Source organism: Prionailurus bengalensis, chromosome B1, assembly GCF_016509475.1.
Source record: "Prionailurus bengalensis isolate Pbe53 chromosome B1, Fcat_Pben_1.1_paternal_pri, whole genome shotgun sequence".
Classification (NCBI taxonomy): Eukaryota; Metazoa; Chordata; class Mammalia; order Carnivora; family Felidae; genus Prionailurus; species Prionailurus bengalensis.
Window position 1 is genome coordinate 144608368 of NC_057344.1, and position 26817 is coordinate 144635184.

Below are 26817 nucleotides of genomic sequence, written 5' to 3' on the forward strand. Positions count from 1 at the left end.
AATCTTGCTTTTTGCAACAACACAGAGCTGGAGTGTATTATGCTGAGTGAAATAAGTCAGGCAGAGAAAAACAAATACCATGATTTCACTCATATGTGTAATTTAAGAAACAATACAGATAAACACAGGGTAAGGGAAAAAAGAGAGAGAAAGAAAAGCAAACTGTAAGAGACTCTTAACTATAGAGAACTGAGGGCTGATGAAGGGATGTGGGTGGGCGATGGGCTACATGGGTGATGGGTATTAAGGTGGGCACTTGTAATGAGCTGAGTCTATATGTAAGTGATGAATTACTAAATTCTATCCGTGGAACCAATTGTACCCTCTATGTTAACTAGAGGGTAACTAACTAGAATTTAAAATTAGAATTTAATTAAAACTAGAATTAAGTTAAAATGTGAAAAAATAAAATACGTAAACATATAAGTAAATATTAAAAATATGCTGAGAAAAAGCCTTGAACCAAAGAATACATACTAAAATTGTTCTGTTTATATGAAGTTCTAGAAGAGACAAACAAATCTATATTTAAAAAATTCAAAAGTGTGCTCGCTTCGGCAGCACATATACTAAAAAATTCAAAAGAGTAGTGGTGTCAAGAGTAGAGGAGATGGGGTGAGGACTGACTGGCAGGTAGCGTGAAGGAACTTTCTGGAGTGGTGGTGATGTTCTATAACTTGATAGGGGTTTGGATAACGTGGATATACAAGTGTGTGTAATTCTAAGATTAATTTAATGGTACACTTAAGATCTGAACTTTTCAACATACATGAATTTTACCTCAAAAAGGAACCATAAGGGGCACCTAGGTGGCTCAGTCACTTATGTGCCTGGCTTCAGCTCAGGTCATGATCTCTCAGTTCATGAGTTCAAGCCCCACATCAGGCTCTGTGCTGACAGCTCCGAGCCTGGAGCCTGCTTTGGAATCGGTGTCCCCCCCCCCCCCCCCCCCCCCCCCCCCCCCGCTTGTATTCTCTTTCTCTCTCAAAAAAAAAAATAAACATTTTTAAAAAAGAACTATAAAACCTAACTATTGAAAGCACTTCTGGGATGATGAAGTAATGACCTCTGTAAAAGCAAAAACAGCACTGGAAAAAATTGTCAAAACCCTATTTTTCAAAACTCTTGAAATTAACCAACAGTCTGCAGCAGTAGGGAAAATATCTAAGAAACAGCTTGATCTCAGTAAGAACAGAAAATTTTCTGGCACTTTTCACTGTCCTATTCTCATTCCCCTCTCCCAGTAGCTTTGAAAAATAACAGCCTCACAACTATGTATCTCTGAAAAGCTGCCTCAAAGCCAATGGAGAGGGGGAATCAGTTTGGAACTCTCAAAAAGCCCATCCCAGATGATTATCACTAGTGACTTGGTTAAAAGCTTTCTTAAAACCTCACATAGCTTGTCTTTATTTAACTTGACCCTGGACTCACTTACTGTGAAAAAGTAATTGTTTAACAATTATTAAATGCCTGAAGTAGGTGGGTCTAATAAAAGACTGAAACTTATTTTAAAGGAAAGATTAGGGAATGAGAGGTCTATGGAGGGCTTTGAAAAGCTCCAATATAGTCCTAAGAATCTAGAAGTTCACACACTAGTGCAGGGCTGTGTGCACACTCAGAAGAAACCTGAAATGGCCCTAATCTTTCACCTCAAGCTGACCCTGAGGCTCTGCACAAACTGTAAATGAAGGCTAAAGCAGAACTGTAGACAGCCTCTCAGAGCCCTGAAGGCATAACCCAACACATACACAGAGCCCTTGTTAAAGGCTGGGAGATTTATTGGTTCAAGGCATTTAAAGAAATCTTAGTTCAAGAGTGCCTGGTTGGTTCAGTTCGTTAAGTGTCCGACACTTAATTTCAGCTCAGGTCATGATCTCACAGTTTGTGGGATCAAGCCCCACGATGGGCTCCACACTGACAGCATTGAGCCTGCTTGAGATTTTCTCTCCCCGCTCTCTGCCCCTCACCTACTTGCATGTGCTCTCTCTCTCAAAATAAATAAGTAAACATTAAAAAAAAAAAAAGAAATCTTAGCCCAATCATTAACTCACCACTAAGCTAACTAAACAAAGATGTCAGTGGCTATACACAATAAATGATAAAGACATTACAGAATTAGTTCAGGAAAATCACTAAAGAAACAGCAACAACAACAGCAAATCCCCAGGAGGGGAGAAACCAGATTTCCCAAGTTACTACATTATTTAAAATATCCAGTTTTAACAACAACAACAACAAAAAATACAAAGAAACATGCAAAGAAAGAGGCAAGTATGACTCATACACACTTAGAGAGCATTCAATAGAAACCATTCCAGAAAAAGCCCAGGGACTTCTTCACTGGACCTACTAGACAAAGACTTTAAGCCAGCTATTATAAACATGTTCAAAGAACTAAAGGAAGCCCATGTCTGAAGAATTAAAAGAAAGAATGAGAACACCACCTTACTGAATAAAGAGTATCAGTAAAAAATTATAAAAAAGAATCTCCAGCTTTAAAAAGTATAATAACCGATGTAAGAAATTCACTAGAAAGGTGAATAATTTAAACTTGCAAAAGAAAAAAATCAGCAAACCTGAAGACAAGGTAACTGAAATTTTCAGAAAAAAAAAAGAATAAAGAAAAATGGACAGAGACTCAGAGATGAACATAACATCATAAAGCGTACCACCATATACATAATAGGAGGAAAGAGAAAGAAGGGGCAGAAGGAATATCTGAAGAAATAATAGCCAAGATATTCCAAAATTTGATGAAAACATTAATCTGAGTATCTGAGAAACTCAACAAACTCCAGAGATCTACAACTAAAATATTATAGTCAAACTGTCAAAATTCAAAGACTGAATCTTTAAAGCAGCAAGAGAAAAGTGCTTTATCATGCACAAGGGAGCCTCAGTAAGACTAACAAATAGGGGTTTCTGGGTGGCTCAGCTGGTTGAGTGTCCAACTCTTGATTTCAGCTCAGGTCATGATCTCACAGTTTGTGACTTTGAGGCCCACACTGGGCTCTGCACTGACAGTGTGGAGCCTGCTTGGGATTCTCTCTCTCCTCCTCCCTCTCTGCCCCTCCCCTGCTTGCACACACTCTCTGTCTCTCTCAAAATAAATTAATTAATTAAAAAAATATATTAATAACTAAGGTCTCATCAGAAACTATGAAAATGTCACATTCCTGCCCTCTGGCTTTTAAAGTATTAAAAGAAAAATACTATCACCAAGAATTATCCTGCAAAACAATATTTCAAAATGAAAGAGATGACTGTTGTACAACTCTGTGAAAATACTTAAAAACCTTTGAACTATATACTTTAAATGAGTTAATCACACATTTTCTTTATTGAAATCAAATAATGAACTAAAAATATCTGTGTAACACAAAAGGTAGCAGTAATAGGAGAAAAGAGAAGTAAAAAAGACAAGACATAGGGGAAGAAAATAGCAAAATGTCAGATGTAAAGCCTACCTTATTATTAATTACATTAAATGTAAATGGACTAAACACTCCAATCAGAAGTCAGACATTGGCAGAATGGATTTTTAAAGAAACCTGATCCAACTGTACACTTTTTAGACAAGACATAATTTAGATTCAAAGACAAAACAGTTTAAAGAACAGAAAAATATCATGCTAATAGTAACCACTAATAGACGAGACAAAAAGTGTTAGAGATAAAGAATGACATTTTATAATGATTTAACAAGCTGCAATGGTTAAGAATAATATCAAGAACTTTTGTAAGGGATCTAGATTTCTGGTAAAAAAAACAAAAACAAAAACAATCAGGGGTGCCTGGGTGGCTCAGTTGATTAAGCATCCGACTTTGGCTCACGTCATGATCTCACAGCTCATGGGTCCAAGCTCTGCATTGGGCTCTGTGCTGACAGCTCAGAGCCTGGAGCCTGCTTTGGATTCTGAGTCTCCATTTCTCTCTGTCCCTCCCCCTTCTCCCCCCCCTCAAAAATAAATTAACATTTAAAAAAATTTTTTAAAAAGGAAAAGCAGAACAAAACAGGAGGCATCACAATCCCAGATTTCCAAAGTGGTATTACAAAGCTGCAGTAATCAAAACAGTATAGTACTAGCACAAAAACAGACGGATGGATCAAAAGAACAGAATAGAAAACCCAAAAAATAAACACACAAATATGTGGTCAATTCATCTTCAACAAAGGAGGAAAGACTATGCAATGGAAAAAAGACTGTTTCTTCAACAAATGGTGCTGAGAAAACTGGACAGCCAAATGCAAAGAATGAAACTAGACCACTTTCTTATACCACATTAAAAAATCCTCAAAACAGATTAAGGACCTAAATATGAGATGTAAAACCATAAAAATCCTTAAGAGAACACAGGCAGTAATTTCTGGCATTGGCTATAGCAGCATTTTTCTAGATGCATCTCCTGAGGCAAGGGAAATAAAAGAAAAATAAACCATTGGGACATCAAAATAAAAAGCTTCTGCATAATGAAGGAAATAATCAACAAAGCTAAAAAACAACCTACTAAATGAGAGTATGTATTTGAAAATGTCACATGTGATAAAGGTTAATATCCAAAACACCTAATGAACTGATACAACTCAACAAACAAAACACAAATACTCTGATTAAAATGGGCAGAAGACATGAATAGACATTTCTCCAAAGAAGACATACAAATGGCCAACAGACACATGAAAAGACACTCAACATCATTCATCAGGGAAATGCGAATCAAAACTACAATGAGATATCACCTCATAACTGTCAGAATGGCTAAAAACAAAAACACAAGTGTTGGTGAGGATATGGAGACCCTCATGCACTACTGGTAGGAATGCAAAGTGGTACAGCCACTGTGGAAAACAATATGGAGATTCCTCAAGAAATTAAGAAGAGAACTACCCTAAGATTCAGGCCCCCTAAGATTTAGGGGGTGCGTGGGTAGCTCAGTCAGCTGAGTGTCTGACTCCCGACTTACGCCTGGGTCATGGGATCAGGCCCGACATTGGGCTTGGTGCTGAGCATGGAGTCTGCTTGGGATTCTCTCTCTCCCTCTGCCCCTCTACCCTGCCTGTGTGCTCTCTCTCAAAAAAAATTTTAAAAATTAAAATGAATTAAAAAAAAAGAATTATCCTAGGATTCAGCAATCATGCTACTGGGCATTTACCCAAAAAATACAAAAACACTAATTCAAAGGGATACATGGCACTCCTGTATTTACCACAGCATTATTTACAATAGTCAAATTATGAAAGCAGGCCAAGTATCCACCAATAAATGAATGGATAAAGAAAATGTTGGGGGTGTGTATGTGTGTGCATATGTATGTGTGTGTGTGTGTGTGTGTGTGTGTGTGTGTGTGTGTACACCCATTTCCACTATTTCCAATAATATGGATGGAACTAGAGAGTATAATGCTAAGCAAAATAAGTCAGAGAAAGACAAATAGTGTACAATTTCACTTGTATTTGGAATTTAAGAAATAAAACAAACTAGCATAGGAAAAAAGACAAATTAAGAAACAGACTCAGCTATAGAGAACAAATTCATGGTTACCAGAGGAGAGGTGGGTAGGGAGATGGGTGAAATAGGTGATAGGGATTACAGAGTATATTAATCACGATGAGCACTGAGTAATATATAGAACTGTTGAATTACCATATTGTACTGAAATATAACACTATGCTAACTATACAGGAATTAAAATTAAAAACTTTAAAAAATTAAGTGAATAAAAGTACTTTGAAGTATATACACACTATCTAATTGTTTACTAGCTAACATTCATGTGTATCTGTATGTTTACATGAATAACCTATATGTACAATACCATCTTTCAGTTTAATATTAAATCCAGTCTAAGATCCATCTTAAACTTTTTCTCTGAGTGTTCAATTACTGAGGCACCCAAAGTAACTACAAAGATGGCTTTAGCCATTTAGAGAAAACAGAAATCAGAAATCAAAATCGAGAACAATACTTTCTGTAAAGAGGTAGCATAACAGAGCTGTTAAGAACATGGACTTTAGAGTTAGAATTACTGGGTTAAATGAGTCATTATTTAAAGAATAACTGAGTCAATAATCATAAAGCACTTCAAACATAGCCTGACCCACAGTTTTTGCTATGTAATGTTTAACTAAATAAAAAATATTAAATAAAAAATATTTTCTCATTAATAAGAGATACTTGGTCCACTTCATATGTAATATGCCTCAAACTCTCTTTACTTTTGCTAAACAGAGAGCATCTTATCTGAGAACTTAGATCCTAACAAAAGTGAAATTATCACCACATACTTTTTTGTTTGTTTGATGTTGGAACTGTTCAAAGCCTCTTCCATTCATATCAGACATTTCTCTGAAAATTTTGGCATTTTTACTCACAGTCTAATTTTTAATTCTGCACAAACAGCTATGGGAGGTCCCCTTCTGTCCCTGTCTCTCATAAGCCTCTCCCTCCTCATCAGACGAAAGTCTCTTTGCTGGGTGAAAGTCTTCTGGGTTCTATCAGTTCCTGCCTCATTTCTCTCCCTTTTGTCTTTCCAGTTTCCCACAAATCCCCTGACTTACTGACTGGAAAGCTTATCCCTGGAACAGACTGACCTGGGATTCAGCACTCCAGCAATCTTGGCCTGCCTCAAGCAACTCAGACACAGTTCTGATGACGAAATTCCTACATTTGAGGTTCCAAGTTTTACATGTGCCCAGTTTGCAGATATAGGCTTTATCTTGGTGTCTATGCCAAGTTTTAAACCTGTATGTACCAGCTAAACTAGTTTAATCCTAGGATGGAAGTTTTGCCTTTCCCTGGCTTATCTGAAGATTGTTGTAGCTTAGCTGACTATGAAAAGACCTCCCCAGGTATTTCCCTAGATTCCAAGTATTCACCTAAACAGATTTCCCACTGCAGTGTAATGCCTGTATTTTGAACAGCATTTCATCTTGGATCCCCTGTTGCCAATCACTTGCAAAGAACTTAATCAGACTGTTCTATCAGTTGAGTACTGAACTTCCACTGTTAGGCCCAACATGTTACATTATATGGGTATCATCTGCCTCCTACTGATGTTGTCTGCTATGAATAATCTGCCAAGTGCTACCGAATACTAAGAAACCAGTTTTTGCCCCTATTTGCCCAGTTAAAATTATGCTAAGTAGTTATTACTGCTACTAACTGAATACCTTTTTTCCCCTTTGCTTTGCATTTGACAATGTCTTAGAGCTGTATCAATGTCAAGTCAACCTGTTTCCATCCTGTTCTCCCACCAAGGTCTCTCTATTCATGAACCCTTTTAAAAGTTTTCTTCAAAAAGGAAATCCTTTGGTTTTTTGCAATAACCTTATTACAGCTATTAATCATTTTCCTATGCCAGTCTAGATGTTGTCTTATAATGTTTCATTCAGGGACTTTTCTGTAATACACAAAAACTGTTTACTAACACTAACAAAAATCAGACTCTGTTTACTAACAGTAATCAGATATCCAAATGAGTAATGTTTTCTGTCAAAATAGTTACATGTTGGAGACTATTCACTTATTCTAATGATGTTACAAGTGTTCAAAACATGTCTGGAGTTAATTTTTTTTTTAACATTATTTTTGAGAAGACAGAGAGAGAGACAGAGCATAAGTGGGGGAGGGGCAGAGAAAGAGAGGGAGACACAGAATCTGAAGCAGGCTCCCGGCTCTGAGTTCTCAGCACAGAGACGGGGCTCAAACCCACCGACCACGAGACCATAACCGAGCCAAAGTCAGATGCTTACCCCGTATCTGGAATTCTTTAAAACTTGCCAGTTCCGGGGCGCCTGGGTGGCGCAGTCGGTTAAGCGTCCGACTTCAGCCAGGTCACGATCTCGCAGCCCGTGAGTTCGAGCCCCGCGTCAGGCTCTGGGCTGATGGCTCAGAGCCTGGAGCCTGTTTCGGATTCTGTGTCTCCCTCTCTCTCTGCCCCTCCCCCGTTCATGCTCTGTCTCTCTCTGTCCCAAAAATAAATAAACGTTGAAGAAAAAAAAAAAAAAAAAAAAAACTTGCCAGTTCCATAACTTTGACCTTGTCCAAGAAGAGCAAACCTATTACTTACAGTATTTGATAAAAAGACAATGCTTGGCTGAACTATTTCCAAAAATTGGATTTACCTACAAAGGATGAAAAATTGCTGTTACTGAAGAATTTTAAAAATTTTCTTACTCTCAGGGGAGCAGGCAAGATGGTGGAACAGCATGGAAGTTTTTTGTGTGTCTTGTGTCCATGATATACAGCCGGACCAACACACCTAGAAAACTGATTGGAGGATTAACACAACCTGAACCACAGAATTCAGCAGGTACACGGCACAAAGAGGTGAATTTGGGGAGTGAAAAGCTGCAGACGGTAGGGAGCTGCTTTTGTGGGCAGAGAGAGGATGGAGACTGGGGAGGGGATGAGAATATGGGAAAAGCACCCCTCCCCAAAAGCAGCTGGAGAGAAAGTGGAAAATTAGAAACAGCTGCAGGGACTAAACTAAAAAGGGAGAAAGGAGAGGGTCTAAATTCCATTAAGACTGTAAACAAGGGGAGCGCAAAGTCTGCAACCCTGCAGCTCGATACCTGGCAGTGCTCTGGTGGGAAGGGCGAATCCCCAGGAACAGAGTGGGGGCCGGGAGGTTCTCCGGCCACACGGGGAAAAGCAGCTCCACTGCTGGAAGGACATTTGGTGGAAACTGTTGAAGCCACCTGGTCCCAGCAGACCCCAGAAAACGGCCACATTCACTGGTGCTGGAACAAGGTCGTTAAGAGTGAAGCCTGGTGCCAGATGTGTGTTGTAATTTTCCATAATCCCTGAAACGCTGCTGCTACACTATCTCGTGAACTTTTTCTGGTGCAGCTGGCATCTGGCCGCAGTCTGGGGCACCAGCAGAAGCAGGGTCCAGCAAGCGTTCCTGGGAGCAGCTGACATTCAGCCATTGCTCATTTGGCCATTGGTTGATGAGACCCTCCTGCAGAGGGGCGGAACAGGTCAAAGCCGCAGTCCTTCACAAGGGGCCAGGGAAAACAGTCACATGTGAGACAAAACTCAGGAGAGAGGTACTGCCTGGGACCTGGTCATGGAGAGTGAAAACGTGGGGAGTGGACGAAAGCTGAAGACAGAAGACGGGTGCACGATTGCTGATCTGGGAGAACAGACTGGGTAGCTGGGTGGCACCATTTTCACCACTCCCGCGCATATGCACCTACAAGTGCAGCAACAATCCACCCCAGGAGGCTAGCAGCGCCATCTAGTGGAAAGCAGAGCCATTACACCGAGCCCCGCCCAACTGGGCCAACTTGGCTCTTCAGGAACACAAGTCTCACCGCCGGCTTAGTTTATGGACTATAAAGCACTACATCGACTGACTTCTAGAGGAAAATGAAGTAATTTCAGTCCTACTTCAATCTGTTAGCAGGTCTATCTATTCAATTTTTTTCTTTTTTTTTCTCTTCTACACTTTTCCTTGAATACAGAAAGAGAAAAAATTCATTTTTATTTTCAATTATTATTAAAAGTATTTTTCTTTTTATCACTATATTTTTTTTCTGTAAATTTTTTCAAATTCTATTTTACTTCCATCATTTCACTTTAGTCTACTTCAGTGTATTCACCTTTTCAAATTTTCAAACAATTTCCTTTTTCTGCTTTTCGTTTCTTTTCTTTTTCTCGAATGCAGAAAGAGAAAAGCTTAATTTTTACTTTCAATTTCTATTAAAAATATTTTTCTTTAATTTTTTCACTATATTTTTTGCTTTTATGTAAATTTTTTCAAATTCTATTTTACTTCCATCATTTCATTTTAGTCTACTACAGTGTATTCACTTTTTCAAATTTTCAAACGATTTCCTTTTTCTTTCCTTGCCCCCCCTTTTTCTTCTCTAATCTGTCAAACCAGTTTCAAACACCCAGACCAAAACACACCTAAGATATAGCATCATTTATTCGATTTGTGTGTGTTTTTAATTTTTTAAATTTTTTTATTTCTATTTTTCTACCTCATTAATTCCTCTTCTCCCTTCAAAATGACAAAACAAAGGAATTCACCCCAAAAGAAAGAGCACAAAGAAACAACAGAAAGGGATTTAACCAACACAGATACACACAAGATGTCTGAACCAGAATTTACAATCATGATAATAAGAATACCAGCTGGAGTCAAAAATAGATTAGAATCCCTTTCTGCAGAGATAAAAGAAGTAAAAAATGGCCAGAACGAAATTAAAAATGTTGTAACTGAGCTTCAATCACGGATGGATGCCGCGGCGGCAAGGATGGATGAGGCAGAACAGAGAATCAGCAACACAGAGGACAAACTTATAGAGAATAATGAAGCAGAAAAAAAGAGGGAGATTAAGGCCAAAAGAGCACGATGTAAGAATTAGAGAAATCAGTGACTCATTAAAAAGGAACATCAGAATCATAGGGGTCCCAGAAGAGGAAAACTTTACTAACCTGGGGAAAGACTCAGACATCAAAATCCAGGAAGCACAGAGGACCCCCATGAGATTCAACAAAACCAACCATCAGCAAGGCATATCATAGTCAAATTCACAAAATACTCAGGCAAGGAGAGAATCATGAAAGCAGCAAGGGACAAAAAGTCCCTAACCTAAAGGGAAGACAGATCAGGTTTGCAGCAGACCTATCCACAGAAACTTGGCAGGCCAGAAAGGAGTGGCAGGATATATTCAGTGTGCTGAATCAGAAAAATATGCAGCCAAGAATTCTTTATCCAGCAATGCTGTCATTCAAAATAGAAGGAGAGAGAAAAAGTTTCCCAGACAAAAATTAAAGGAGTGTGTGACCACTAAACCAGCCCTGCAATAAATTTGAAGGGGGACTGAGAGGAGAAAATATGGGGGGGGGGGGAATATATATATATCTCTCAAAAGCAACAAAGATTAGAAAGGACCAGAGAACACTGCCAGAAACTCCAACTTTACAAGCATCATTATGGCAATAAATTCATATCTTTCAGTACTCACTCTAAATGTCAATGGGCTCAATGCTCCAATCAAAAGATATAAGGTAACAGAATGGGTAAGAAAACAAGATCCATCTATATGCTGTTTACAAGAGACCCACTTTAGACCTAAAGACACCTTCAGATTGAAAGTAAGGGAATGGAGAACCAACCATCTATCATGCTAATGGTCAACAAAAGAAAACCAGAGTAGCCATACTTATATCAGACAATCTAGACTTTAAAATAAAGACTGTATCAAGAGATGCAGAAGGGCATTATATCATAATCAAGGGGTCTATCCACCAAGAAGACCTAACAATTGTAAACATTTATGTGCCAAATGTGAAAGCACCAAAATACATAAATCAATTAATCACAAACATAAAGAAACTCATCGATAGTAATACCATAATAGAAGACTTCAACACCCCACTCACAGCAATGGACAGATCATCTAATCAAAAAATCAACAAGGAAACAATGGCTTTGAATGACACACTGGACCAGATGGACTTAACAGATATATTCAGAACATTTCATCCTAAAGCAGAATATACATTCTTCTCCAGTGAACATGGAACGTTCTCCAGAACACACCATATACTGGGACACAAATCAGCCCTAAGTAAATACAAAAAGATCGAGCTCATACTGTACATATTTTCAGACCACAACGCTATGAAACTCAAAATCAACCACAAGAAAAAATTTGGAAAGGTAACAAATACTTGGAGACTGAAGAACATCTTACTAAAGAAAGAATGGGCTAACCAAGAAGTTAAAGAGGAAATTAAAAAGTATATGGAAGTCAAAGAAAATGATAACACCACAACCCAAAACCTCTGGGACACAGCAAAGGCGGTCATAAGAGGAAAGTATACAGCAATCCAGGCCTTCCTAAAGAAGGAAGAAAGATCTCAGATACACAACCTAACCTTACACCTTATGGAGCTGGAAAAAGACCAGCAAATAAAACCCAAAACCAGCAGAAGACAGGAAATAATAAAAATTAGGGCAGAAATAATGCTATTGAAACAACAACAACAACAAAAAAAACAGTAGAACAGATCAATGAAACCAGAAGCTGGTTCTTTGAAAGAATTAACAAAATTGATAAACCACTAGCCAGTTTGATCAAAAATAAAAAGGAAAGGACCCAAATAAATAAAATCATGAATGAAAGAGCACAAGCAACACAGGAGAAATGAAAACAATAAGAGAATATTATGAGCAATTATATGCCAATAAAATGGACAATCTGGAAGAAATGGACAAATTCCTAGAAACATACACTACCAAAACTGAAACAGGAAGAAATAGAAAATTTGAACACACCCATAACCAGTAAGGAAATCGAATTAGTAATCAAAAATCTGCCAAAAAAACAAGAGTCCAGGGACACATGGCTTTCCGGGGAATTCTACCAAACATTTAAGGAGGAGTTAACACCTATTCTCTTGAAGCTGTTCCAAAATATAGAAATGGAAGGAAAACTTCCAAACTCTTTCTATGAAGCCAGCATTACCTTGATTCCAAAACCAGACAGAGACCCCACTAAAAAGGAGAACTACAGACCAATTTCCCTGATTAACATGGATGTAAAAATCCTCAGTAAGATATTAGCCAACCGGCTCCAACAATACATTAAAAAAATTATTCACCACGACCAAGTGGGATTTATACCTGGGATGCAGGGCTGGTTCAATATCCACAAAACAATTAATGTGATTCATCACATCACTGAAAGAAAGGACAAGAACCATATGATCCTCTCAATAGATGCAGAGAAAGCATTTGACAAAATACAGCATCCTTTCTTGATAAAAACCCTCAAGAAAGCAGGGATAGAAGGAGCATACCTCAAGATCATAAAAGCCATATATGAACAACCCAATGCTAATATCATCCTCAATGGAGAAAAACTGAGAGCTTTCCCCCTAAGGTCAGGAACAAGACAGGATGTCCACTCTCACCACTGTTATTCAACTTAGTATTGGAAGTCTTAGCCTCTGCCATCAGACAACACAAAGAAATAAAAGGCATCCAAATTGGCCAGGAGGAGGTCAAACTTTCACTCTTCGCAGATGACATGATACTCTATATGGAAAACCCAAAAGATTCCACCAAAAAACTGTTAGAATTGATTCATGAATTCAGCAAAGTTTCAGGATATAAAATCAACACACAGAAATTGGTTGCATTCCTATACACCAACAATGAAGCAACAGAAAGAGAAATCAAGGAATCGATTCCATTTACAGTTGCACAAAAACCCACAAAATACCTAGGAATAAATCTAACCAAAGAGGTGAAAAATCTATACACTGAAAACTATAGAAACCTCATGAAAGAAACTGAAGAAGACACAAAAAAATGGAAAAAGATTCCATGCTCCTGGATAGGAAGAACAAATATTGTTAAAATGTCAATACTACCCAAAGCGATCTACATATTCAATGCAATTCCTATCAAAATAACACCAGCATTCTTCACAGAGCTAGAACAATTAATCCTAAAATTTGTATGGAACCAGAAAAGACCCCAAATAGCCAAAGCAATCTTGAAAAAGAAAACCAAAGCAGGAGGCATCACAATCCTGGACTTCAAGCTATACTACAATGCTGCAATCATCAACACAGTATGGTGCTGGCACAAGAACAGATACTCAGATCAATGGAACAGCATAGTGAGTCCAGAAATGGACCCACAAACCTATGGCCAACTAATCTTTGACAAAGCAGGAAAGAAGATCCAATGGAATAAAGACAGTCTCTTCAGCAAGTGGTGCTGGGAAAACTGGACAGCGACATGCAGAAGAATGAACCTGGACCACTTTCTTACACCATACACAAAAATAACTCAAAATGGATGAAAGACCTAAATGTAAGACAGGAAGCCATCAAAATCCTCAAGGAGAAAGCAGACAAAAACCTCTTTGATCTTGGCTGCATCAACTTCCTACTCAACATGTTTCCGGAGGCAAGGGAAACAAAAGCAAAAATGAACTACTGGGACCTCATCAAAATAAAAAGCTTCTGCACAGTGAAGGAAACAATCAGCAAAACTAAAAGGTAACCGACAGAATGGGAGAAGATAGCTGCAAAGGACACATCAGATAAAGGGTTAGTATCCAAAATCTATAAAGAACTTATCAAGCTCAACACCCAAAAAACAAACAATCCAGTGAAGAAATGGACAAAAGACATGAATAGACACTTCTCCAAAGAAGACATCCAGATGACCAGCTGACACATGAAAAAATGCTCAAATCACTCATCATCAGGGAAATACAAATCAGAACCACAATGAGATACCACCTTATACCTGTCAGAATGGCTCACATTAACAACTCAGGCAACAACAGATGTTGGCGAGGATTTGGAGAAAGATGATCTCTTTTGCACTGTTAGTGGGAATGCAAGCTGGTGCAGCCACTCTGGAAAACAGTATGGAGGTTCCTCAAAAAACTAAAAATAGAACTACACTATGACTCAGCAATTGCACTACTAGTCATTTATCAATGGGATACAGGTGTGCTGGTTTGAAGGGACACATGCACCCCCATGTTTATAGCAGCACTATCAACAATAGCCAAAGTATGGAAAGAACCCAAATGTCCATCGATGGATGAATGGATAAAGATGTGGTATATATATACAATGGAGTATTACTCAGCAATCAAAAAGAATGAAATCTTGCCATTTGCAACTAGGTGGATTGAACTGGAGGGTATTATGCTAAGTGAAATTAGTCAGTCAGAGAAAGAAAAAATCATATGACTTCACTCATATGAGGACTTTAAGAGACAAAACAGATGAACATAAGGGAAGGGAAACAAAAATAATATAAAAACAGGGAGGGAGACAAAACAGAAGAGACTCATAAATATGAAGAACAAACTGAGGGTTACTGGAGAGGTTGTGGGAGGGGGGATGAGCTAAATGGGTAAGAGGCACTAAGGAATCTACTCCTGAAATCATTATTGCACTATATGCTAACTAATTTGGATGTACATTTTAAGAAATAAAAAATTAAATTAAAAAAATAAAAAAATAAAAAATATTTTAAAAGTTTTAAAAATAAAAAAAAATTTTTTCTTACCCTCTTAAAGTAATTACAGAAATGTAAGATAAATGCTGAGAAAAAGCATTATAGGTATACTAAATAGATGACAACCTTTGTGTGACCTAACACAATTATCTCATCCCTAAGGTTCTTTTTCCATATACAAAATGAAAATAACTTTCCTATTTTCTTACAAGTTATTGTAAAAATAGGGGTGCCTGGGTAGCTCAGTCGGTTAAGTGTCTGACTTCGGCTCAGGTAATGATCTCGCAGTTTGTGGGTTCGAGCCCCATGTTGGGCAATGTGCTGACTGCCCAGAGCCTGGAGCCTGCCTCAGATTCTGTGTCACTCTCTCTTTCTCTCTCTCTCTGCTCCTCCCCCACTCTCACTCTGTCTCTCTGTCTCTCAAAGATAAATGAACATAAAAAATTTTTAGAAACAAGCTATTGTAAAAATTAAAAAAAAAATGACATCTCTGAAACTCATGAAGTGAATATATCCATATTCACACCTTACTGCTGCAAATTAAGATAGATTGAAAACACAGTATTAAGACATACTCATTTTAAAACTGTATTCCTCAGGGGCGCCTGGGTGGCGCGGTCGGTTAAGCGTCCGACTTCAGCCAGGTCACGATCTCACGGTCTGTGAGTTCGAGCCCCGCATCAGGCTCTGGGCTGATGGCTCAGAGCCTGGAGCCTGTTTCCGATTCTGTGTCTCCCTCTCTCTCTGCCCCTCCCCTGCTCATGCTCTGTCTCTCTCTGTCCCAAAAATAAATAAAAGTTGAAAAAAAAAATTTTTTAAACTGTATTCCTCAGCCATAGAAAAGAATAAAATCTTACCATTTGCAATGGCATGGAATAGAGGAAGGTAGTATTATACTAAACAAAATAAATCAAAAAAGACAAATACAGTAAGATTTCACTCATGTGGAATTTAAGAAACAAATGAGGGGTACCTGGGTGGCTCAGGTCACGATCTCGTGATTCTTGAGTTTGAGCCCCACATAGGGCTGTCTACTGTCAGCATAGAGCCCACTTCAGCTCCTCTGTACCCACCGCCCCCCAAAACAACCAACATTTAAAAAAATGAACACAGGAGGGGGGAAAAAAGGCAAACCAAGAAACAGACTCTTAACTACAGAGAACTGATGGTTATTGGAGGGCAAGTGGGGGGGGGTGGTGATAAATAGGTGATGGTTATTAAAAAGGACACTCGTGGTGAGCACCAGGTATTATATGCAAGTGATAAATCACTAAATTATACATCTAAAACTAATATTACACTGTATGTTAACTGGAATTTAAATAAAAACTTGAAAAAAAAACCCGTAGGCAGGACTCTGACTTGAAGATTAAGTTGACATCTTTATTTTGCAGGAGGCAAAACATGAGAATCAAAGTTTCATTTAAAAAGTTTCATTAGGGGCGCCTGGGTGGCTCAGTTGGTTAAGCGGCCGACTTCGGCTCAGGTCATGATCTCGCGGTCTGTGAGTTGGAGCCCGTGTCAGGCTCTGTGCTGACAGCTCAGAGCCTGGAGCCTGTTTCCGATTCTGTGTCTCCCTCTCTCTGACCCTCCCCCATTCATGCTCTGTCTCTCTCTGTCTCAAAAATAAATAAACATTAAAAAAAAAATTAAAAAAAATTAAAAGTTTCATTAAATTTTTTTCATTAAAAATAACCACATATGCAATGAAGTTCTGTTTTTCAAGAAATAGTTCATGTTTTAGAAAGTGAAACCTAACTCACTCTTAGTGAAAAATGGGGGTGGAGGGAAATTCCGTAACTCTGAACCACAATAAATACTAATAATACCTTTGATTCTGCAACATGGGACTTCCCCAAGAAACAGGCATCAGGTTTTGCTTAGTCAACTAGAATGTTATCCAATCAGAGTTAGAGAGGGAAAGTGCCTTTACAAATAAATACTGCATCCCAACCCCACGTTTTCTGAGACACTCAACTGCTTAGACATTCTGAGCCTACCACAGAGGAACCTCCAGTCACAGCACCATGAACCAACGAGCTGTTCTTATTTTCTGTCTTATCTTTCTGACTCTGAGTGGAACTCAAGGTAAGGAACATGAAAGGATATTTAATTTCTAAGTTCAGAAATAGGACTGCATAGAAGTTCTATAATTACAGGAATAGCATATTTGCAAAAGTTTTACAGCCTGCCTATAAATGAAGGCCAAATGAGCAGAGATTCTCTCTGGTCACAGGTCAGAAAGGCAAATGGAATAAAAGGATGGGGGAACAGAAGTGTAAGAGGATAGAGAAAATGTAAGGGAATGAGGACAGAGAGGATGAGACAGATACCTCTTAAGTAACTCAATTAACCATAAGAACTGGGCTCAAGAGTAAGTTTACAATTCACAAGTTGCAATTCCATTCTTTCAGATAATCAACTAATCAATCATTCAGAGCTGTATTATAATGGGATCATTCCCTCTCAGATTACCTCAAATAACATGGGGATATAGGTTCTGCTAAGTAGTAGCCAATCCACACTAAACGACTAAAACGAAAACTGCACTAACCTCCCCTACTGTACTTGTCTTTTTTCCCCACAGGAATACCTCTCTCTAGAACACCACGCTGTACCTGTATCAAGATTAGTGAACTATCTGTAAATCTAAGGTCCTTAGAAAAACTTGAAGTGATTCCTGCAAGTCACTTTTGTCCACGTGTTGAAATCATGTGAGTAAATGCCTTCTGAAAGTCACTTCTCTAGTTGTAATCATATATTAAATATGTATGATCACAAAATCAATAAATGCTTTGTATGATTCTAAGACTTCTACATAGCAAAGGGAAACATCTAGAGTGAAACGTAAACATCTGGTTTAAAAACTGTATATTACACCTGTTTTATTGGCCCAACATCATTCTAAATATTTTCCCTCTTACTTCTACAGTGCTACAATGAAAAAGAATGGGGAGAAAACATGCCTGAATCCAGAGTCTAAGACCATCAAGAATTTAGTGAAAGCAATTAGCAAGGAAAGGTAGGTTTGCTGTTATTTGCAGAATTTCTCTTTAAGAAATGTCAATTTGGGGAAGTCAGAAATATTTGCAGTGAGCTTTCCTGTGGGATCCCTTGGCTTAAAAGTGTGTTTACCACCATGCCTGCCACTACCTGTATTTATTTTTATACTGAGATTGCCATCGTCTGTGGTATCAAAAGTTAGCTACCTACCTAGAAGTGTCAATAGGTCATTTTAACCTTGAGGCAGAGCTAGAACTATCCAAGCAAAGCTACCAAATTTTCCCCAAGCCTCTCCTGTCCCTAAAAAAGCAGCTCTTGCAATCCACAATGACTATGTAGCATCAGGAAAGCTCACCAAACACTTTGCCTGGGGACTTGCGAGTTACCTATGAACTCAATGTTCTAAGCAGAACCCAGGCTGAAGCCAGAGTTGAGCATATCACACTTTTACACCCCCTTTCTCTTCCTACAGGCCTAAAAGATCTCCTTGAACACAGAAGCATAATCACTGTACTGACAAAGATGGACCAGAAAGAGACTACCTCTGCCATCATTTCCCTACATACTTGTCAAGCCCTAATTGTCCCTGGATTGCAGTTCTCCTAAAAGGTGACCAACCACTGTCACCAAATAAGCTGCTACTACTCCTTGAGGGAGGTGGATGGTTCATTACCCTGAGCTGTTTAGTATGAACTCTGCTCTGGTACTGTAAGCTAAAGGTGCTACATTTTTAGTGAATGTACCAGGTCCTAGCCCTGCTACTAACACTTTCCTCACCTTTCATATCTTCTAAAAGTTATTAAAGATATTCCCACCTCTGGGTTTATCAAAGTTCTCAGAACTTAAAAAAAACAAATAGCCATAATACAATCTGCTTTTTTAAGAAAGATCTTTACTCCATGGGATTCTACTACTATCCTCCCAAGGGGCCCATATTCTTCCAGTGGTTATATATACACAATTCCAAATACATAAAAGAACCTAAAAATGTCTGAAAATGTATGTGAAAATACTTTTAATGAAAACTGCACAAAGTTGAGTTCTCAGATGTACATATGTCTTATATTGTTTTCGGTGTGTATGGAATAACTTGTGTAATGAAGTACTAAACATGAATGAATAAAAATTTTTAAGTCTAGATATATACTATGCATGTTATGTAAGGCATACACTGGATGTTTTTCAAAATAAAAATGCTGTACTCCTTTAGCAGTAATTTTTTTGAGAGAGTATGTGTGCAAGTGAGTGAGGGGCAGAGAAAGTGAGAGAATCCCAAGAGGGGCAGAGGGAGGGGGTGCGGGGGAGGGAGGGAGGTGAGGAAGAGGGGCACAAGCTCATGAACCATGAGATCATGACCTGAACCAAAGTCAGATGCTTAACGACTGAGCCACCCAGACACCCTCCCTCGGCAACATTAAGAAAGATTATACAATTGTTAACAAATCAAAAAGGTATTAAAACAATAACTAATATATATTTCATAGAAGAATCCCACAGTAGAAGACAAATGACTTTGAGAATTACCATATTCCTTCCAACTGCGGTCTGCTGAAAGACCCATCATACAAGATTCCTTCAGGACTGATGTGGCATAACAGGCTTTGCCTGAGCTTCAGACCCTTATAGGGAGAGATCTATGTGATATCTCCACCTGAATATCCTACAGAAATATCAAACTCTAAAATATCTCAAATTTTCTTCTTCCCCAGATCTAGTTCTCTGCCTCTTTTAAATGTCCTAGTTTAACAGAAATATCATCCACTCAGTTCCCCGAACCAGAAACCTGGAAGTAATTCTACATTCCTCTCTCACCTCCCACATCCAATTAATCACTAAGGAGGTATTTACAAAGCATTTAGTCAGCAAATTAATTGTATCTAGAATACATAAAAAGAAAAATAGGAAAAGATAGATAACTAAGCGAAAAATGGGAAATAGAAATGAATAGGAATGTCACAGGAAAAAAAATGCACAAGTCCTCAACATATAAAATTGTTCTGCATCATTAGTAATCAGGGACATCTACATTCAAATCATTTTTGGATACCATTTGACACCACAAGACTGGCAAAATTCTTTAAGTTGGATAAATACCAAGAGACAGGAAGAGTAGAGCAATGAGGAATGCCCCTCTACTGCTGGTGAAAGAGGAAAGAGCTACCGTAACTGGTTCGAAAACCAGGTTGGTATTATCTTGTAAAATTTAACATGTGTGCACTCTATGTCCTAGCAATTCTGCTACTATGCATACACCACGGATAAATTCTTGTTATTACATATATTAAAGAATATTACAGCAGCATTGTTTATAATAGCAAACTCTGGACACAATCCAAATGTCCATAAATAGAATGGATAAGTAAATAAGGGTATACTAATTCAATGAAGTATTACACAACAGTAGAAATACACAAAATGGAACTATATACATCAACATGGGTGATCTCAAAAACAGTCTTGCACAAAAGAAGCATGTCACAGAACAGTACATACAGCATAGTTCTATTTACTATGAAATTCTAAAACAGGCAAACTTAACACTGGATTTAGGAATGAAGACATATATGATGAACACACACACACAAAAAAGGAATGGTTTCCATAAAATTCGGGATAGTAACTACTTCAGATAGTGAGAAAAGAATGCAATCAGGGAGGGGCACATAAGAGGCTTCTGAATTACAGTAAAGTTCTATTTTTTACCTAGGTAGTGAGTATGTGAAAATTTGTTCTTTAATCTGTACCTACACATTTTTTTTTAATTCATAAAGACCACAAACACATGGAGATTAAACAACATGCTACTCAATAATGAATGGGTCAGCCAAGAAATCAAAGAAGAAATTAAAAAATACACAGAAACAAATGAAAATACAAACGTACAAAATCTTTGGGATGCAGCAAAAGCGGTCCAAAGAGGGAAGTGTATAGCAATACACACCTACATCAAGAAGAAAAGTATCCGACAGCCTAACCTTACACCTGAAGAAACGAGGGGAAAAAAATAAAAAATACAGAGACCTGAGGGTTGCTGGAGGGGAGGAAAGGGAGATGAGCACTGTACATTATACGTAAGTGATGAATCACTGGGTTCTACTCCTGAAACCAATACTTGCTGTATGTTAACTAACTTGAATTTAAATAAATTTTTAAAAAAGTGAAGCCTAAAGCCAGTAGAAGGAATAAAGTAAAAAAGATTAGAGCAGGGGCGCCTGGGTGGCGCAGTCGGTTAAGCATCCGACTTCAGCCAGGTCACGATCTCGCGGTCCGTGAGTTCAAGCCCCGCGTCAGGCTCTGGGCAGATGGCTCAGAGCCTGGAGCCTGTTTCCGATTCTGTGTCTCCCTCTCTCTCTGCCCCTCCCCCATTCATGCTCTGTCTCTCTCTGTCCCAAAAAAATAAATAAACGTTGAAAAAAAAAATTAAAAAAAAAAAATCTCCCTCCCTACCCCTTTAAAAAAAAAAAAAAAAGATTAGAGCAGAAATAAATGATACAGAAACTTAAAAAACAGAACAGATCAATGAAACCAGGAGCTGGTTCTTTGAAAAAATTAACCTCTAACCAGACTTATTAAAAAGAGAAAAGACCCAAATGCATCACAAATGAGACAGAAAAAATAACGACCAACTCTATAGAAATACAATGATAAGAGATTATGAAAAACTGTATGCCAACATACTGAACAACCTATAAGAAATGGATAATTCCTAGAAATACATAAACTACCAACACTGAAACAGAAAAAAATAGAAAACTTGAACATACCAATTACCAACAAAGAAATTAAATCAGTAATTTTAAAACTCCCAACAAACAAAAGTAAAGGACCAGATGGCTTCACAAGCAAATTGTACCAAACATTTCAAGATGAATTAATACCTATTCTTCTCAAACTATTCCAAAAAATAGTGAGAAAAAAAAGAAAACTTCCAAATTCATTCTATGAAGCCAGCATTGCCCTGACGCCAAAAGCAGATAAAGACCTCACCAAAAAAGAGAACTACAGACCCATATGCCTGATGAACACAGATGCAAAAATTCTAAATAAAATACTAACAAACCAAATCAAGTACAGTAAAAAAAAAAAAAAAAAAAAAAAAAAAAAATCACTCAACACAATCAAGTGGGATTTATTCCTGGGTTGCAAAGATGGTTGAACATTTGCAAATCAACCACTCAACATGACACACCTCATTAAGAACAGATAAAAACTATATGATCATTTGGATCGATGCAGAAAAAGCATTTGACAAAGTACAACATCCATTCATGATAAAAACTCCCAACAAAATAGGGTTAGAGGGAACATACCTCAACATAATAAAGGCCTTATATGAAAAACCCACAGCTAATATCATCCTCAATGGGGAAAAACCGAGAGGTCTCAGTTTTTCAGTAGGTTCCTCTACAAACAGGAACAAGACAGGGATGTCCACTCTCACCACTTTTATTCAACATCGTAATGTAAGTCTTAGCCACAGCAATCAGACAACAAAAAGAAACAAAAAGCATCCAAATTAGCAAGGAAGATGTCGAACTTCCACTATTTGCAGATGACATCATACTCTACACAGAAAACCAGAAAGACTACCAAAAAACTGCTAAAACTGATACACAAATTCAGTAAAGTCGCAGAAAAACAATCAACATACAGAAATCGGTTTCATTTCTGTGTGCCAATAATGAAGCAGCAGAAAGAGAAATGAAGGAATCCATCCCATTTACAACTATACCAAAACAATAAGATATCTAGGAACAAACCAAACCAAAGAGGTGAAAGACCTATACTCTGAAAACTATAAAACACTGATGAAAAAAATCCAAGATGATACAAAGAAATGGAAAGACATTCCATACTCATGCATGGGAAGAAAAAATATTGTTAAAACGTCTATACTACCCAAAGCAATCTACACATTTAATGCAATCCCCCTCAATATACCACCAGCGTTTTTCACAGAGTTAGAACAAACAATCCTAAAATTTACATGAAACCACAAAAGACCCCAAATAGCCAAACCAGTCTTGAAAAAGCAGAACAAAACTGGAGGCATCACAATTCCAGACTTCCAAGTTCTATTACAAAGCTGTAGTAATCAAACCAGTATAGTACTAGCACAAAAACAGACACATAAATCAATACAACAGAATGGAAAACCCAGAAATGAACCTACAATTATATGGTCAATTAATCTTTGACAAAGCAAGAAAGAATATCGAATGGAAAAAAGTGTCTTCAACCAAATGGTACTGGGAAAACTGGATAGCAACATGCTAAAGAATGAAACCACTTCCTCACACCAGACACAAAAAATAAATTCAAAATTAATTAAAAACCTAAATGTAAGACATGAAACCATCAAAATCTTAAAGAAGAACACAGACAGTAACCTCTTTGACATCAGCCAAAGCAACTTCTTTCTAGATATGTCTCCTGAGGCAAGGGGAACAAAAGCAAAAATAAACTATTGGGACTTCATGAAACTAAAAAGCTTTTGCACAGCAAAGAAAACAATCAACAAAACTAAAAAGCAACCTACAGAATGGGAGAAGATATTTGCAAATGATATATCTGATAAAGGGTTAATTAACATCTAAAATATGTAAAAAAAAAAACAAAAACTTATGCAACTTAATACACAAAAAAGCAAACAATCCAATTGAAAAATAAGCAGAAGACATGAATAGACATTTTTCCAAATAAGACATACAGATGACAAACAGACATGAAAAGATGCTCAATATCACTGATCATCAGGGAAATACAAATCAGGATGTCGGTGAGGATGTGGAAAAAGGGAACCCTCTTGCACAGCTGGTGGGAATGCAAACTGGTGCATCCACTCTGGAAAGCAGTATGGAGATTCCTCAAAAAGTTAAAAACAGATACCCTAGGATCCAGGAATTGCACTACTAGGTATTTACCCAAAGAATACAAAAAAATTAAAAGGGATATATGCACCCCGACGTTTATAACTGCATTATCAACAATAGCCAAATTATGGAAAGCCCAAGGATCCAATGACAGATGAATGGATAAAGAAAATGTGATGTAAGTATATACACACATGACTATTATTCAGCCACAAAAAATACTGAAATATATAGCTATTTGCAACGACATGGACGAAGCTAGAGAATATTATTCTAAGTGAAGTCAGAGAAAGACAACCACCACATGATTTCACTCATATATGGAATTGAAGAAACAAAGGAGCACGGGGAAAAAGGCAAACCAAGAAACAGACTCTTAACTATAGAGAACAAACTGATGGTTACCAGAGGGGAGGTGAGTAGAGGGATGGGTTAAATAGGTGATGGGGAGTAAGGAGTGCACTTGTGATGAGCACCAGGTGTTGTATGGAAGTGCTGAATTACTATACTGTACACCTGAAACTAATATTACACTCTGTTAGCTAACTGGAATTTAAACAAAAACTTATATAGGGGTGCCTGAGTAGCCCAGTCAGTTAAGCATCCAACTCTTGATATGGGCTCCGTTTAGGGGATCAAGGCCCACTTAGGCCTCTGTGCTGACAGCAAGGAACCTGCTTGGGACTATCTCTCTGCCCCTCCCTCACTCTTGCATGCACGCTTACTCTCTCTCAAAATAACTTTATAAATATATCTTTTTAAAAATGCTATGTTTTACATTAAAAGAGCATAACAAACTAGCAAAGAAATGAAAAATTCCAGGATATAACCAATTATGAGATATCTTCATGAATATCAAACAACTTTACATAGCAAAATAGAAGAATAAAGAGAGCTATCACTGGGGATGTCAAGTATAGCATGGTGACTACAGTTTATAATACTGTACTGAGTATCCGAAAGCTACTAAGAGAATACATCTTAAAATTTCTCATCACAAGACCCCCATGTTTAGAGCAGCACTATCAACAATAGCCAAAATATGGAAAGAACCCAAATGTCCACTGATGGATGAATGGATAAAGAAAATGTGGTACACACACACACACACACACACACACACACACACACACACACACAATGGAGTATTACTCAGCAATCAAAAAGAATGAAATCTTGCCATTTGCAACTACGTGGATGGAACTGGAGGGTATTATGCTAAGTGAAATTAGTCAGAGAAAGACAAAAATCATAGGACTTCACTCATATGAGGACTTTAAGAAATAAAACAGATGAACATAAGGGAAGGGAAACAAAAATAATATAAAAACAGGGAGGAGGACAAAACAAAAAAGACTCAAATATGGAGAACTGAGGGTTGCTGGAAGAGTTGTGGGAAGGGGGAGTGGGCTAAACGGGTAAGGGGCATTAAGTAATCTACTGAAATCATTGCTTCACTATATACTAATTTGGGTGTAAATTTTAAAAAATAAAAAATAAAGTCAAATCAAATAAAAATTAATTCTCATCAAAAGAAAAATATTCTTACTACAGTGACTTATTGTGGGAAATCATTTCACAACATAACAAACATCGAATCATGTTATACACTTGAAACCAACATAATGTTATTTGTCAACTATACGTCAATGGGAGAAACTTAGAAAAAAAACCTAATGTAATACCAAAAAGACAGAGAGAGAGAATAGGTAAAAGGAAAAAAGTGAATTCTAGTGCAAAGAATGTGATCAAAGACATAGGGGTGAGATAGCACAGTGTTTTCAACCTGGAATAATGTAAATATAAAACTAGAGATATGAATATTGTAGAAAATGATGGAGAGACAGAAAAGAATTACATTATGAGAGCCTTTCTTTGCTAGGTATGCCATCACCATCAATGTATATTTATAAGCTGTATGCATGTTATAAAATATACATAAAAAATAACATAGATTGTTAGACCAAACTCCCAAAATACTAAAGATCTAACACAATGAAAGTTTATTTTTTGCTCAAAGTTCCATGTAGCTTGGCAATGCCTCTATGTTGACTCAATAATACAGTCCCCCCTGTCTCAACTGAACATTGTCATGACAGAAAAGACAAAGGCATAAGTGGCATACTGGCTCTTAAATGCTACAGCCCACATTACCTTGTCCTGAACAAGGTCTTGCCTTCCCTAATCTAAATGAGGGATAGAAACTGGAAGGGGAAGTGCACTTGTCTCTGCGTAAGTAGGTAATTTCTTAAATAAGTTTTTTTTTTTTAATTGTAAGACAAAAACCAAGGCTCATGCAGAAATCCAGCTCAGAAAAAGAAGTCTAAACAGATTTTAAGTCTATTTTCTTAAATAAATTAGATCAGAGGTGAAGAAGAATTCCTTTTCTGGGTAGAAAGTTCACCAATGTCCGAAGTAAATAAAATTTGAGGTACACAGAGAACAAATGAACCCGTCTACTGTAGTATGGTCATGTTATAAATCCAAGGGAGAGAAATCTCCTTTTTCTAGGAAAATACATGGCCCACAATGATCTATATATTGCAACATGATCTAAGAATACTGGCCTTAAGGAAAAGGGGAAAGTGATTGTAATTGTGTCTCTTAATTTTCTTTGTCATAGTGTACTTAGTTAATTCACTGTTCATATTTAGAATTTGATAACACCATTCTTGCTTCATTCAGGGGCAGGTCAAGAGCCTCACTAAAGCAGTAAGAATATGACAATGATTACCCTGGTGATTCGCACAAGTCATTAAAGCCTTCCTGCGCCTGTTTTCTCATTTATATAAGTAGAAACAGAAATCCTCCAGGGGCACCTGGGTGACTCAGTTGGTGAAGCATCCAACTTTGGCTCAGGTCATGATCTCATGGCTTGCGAGTTCGACCCCCACAGCAGGCTCTGTGCTGACAGCTCAGAGCCTGGAGC

General features: G+C 37.7%; 2 protein-coding genes across 2 annotated transcripts in view; one reads left to right on the plus strand and one right to left on the minus strand.

The window, feature by feature from the left end:
- ART3 (ADP-ribosyltransferase 3 (inactive)) overlaps nt 1–26817 on the minus strand; it is a 141509-nt gene that overhangs the window by 102341 nt on the left and 12351 nt on the right. The window lies entirely within an intron of this gene.
- Nucleotides 16969–19224, plus strand: CXCL10 (C-X-C motif chemokine ligand 10). Its single transcript, XM_043572447.1, has 4 exons — nt 16969–17100; nt 17600–17726; nt 17945–18034; nt 18488–19224. The coding sequence occupies exons 1-4, from the start codon at nt 17040–17042 to the stop codon at nt 18504–18506; spliced, it is 297 nt and encodes a 98-aa protein (XP_043428382.1). The 5' UTR covers nt 16969–17039; the 3' UTR covers nt 18507–19224.

Excerpts from the sequence above, each read along its gene's own strand:
- CXCL10 (XM_043572447.1), top strand. The coding sequence starts at position 17,040 with ATGAACCAACGAGCTGTTCTTATTTTCTGTCTTATCTTTCTGACTCTG. Across the intron at positions 17,101-17,599 it reads GACTCTGAGTGGAACTCAAG|GAATACCTCTCTCTAGAACA; the intron begins GTAAGGAACATG and ends TTTTCCCCACAG. Across the intron at positions 17,727-17,944 it reads TGTCCACGTGTTGAAATCAT|TGCTACAATGAAAAAGAATG; the intron begins GTGAGTAAATGC and ends TTACTTCTACAG.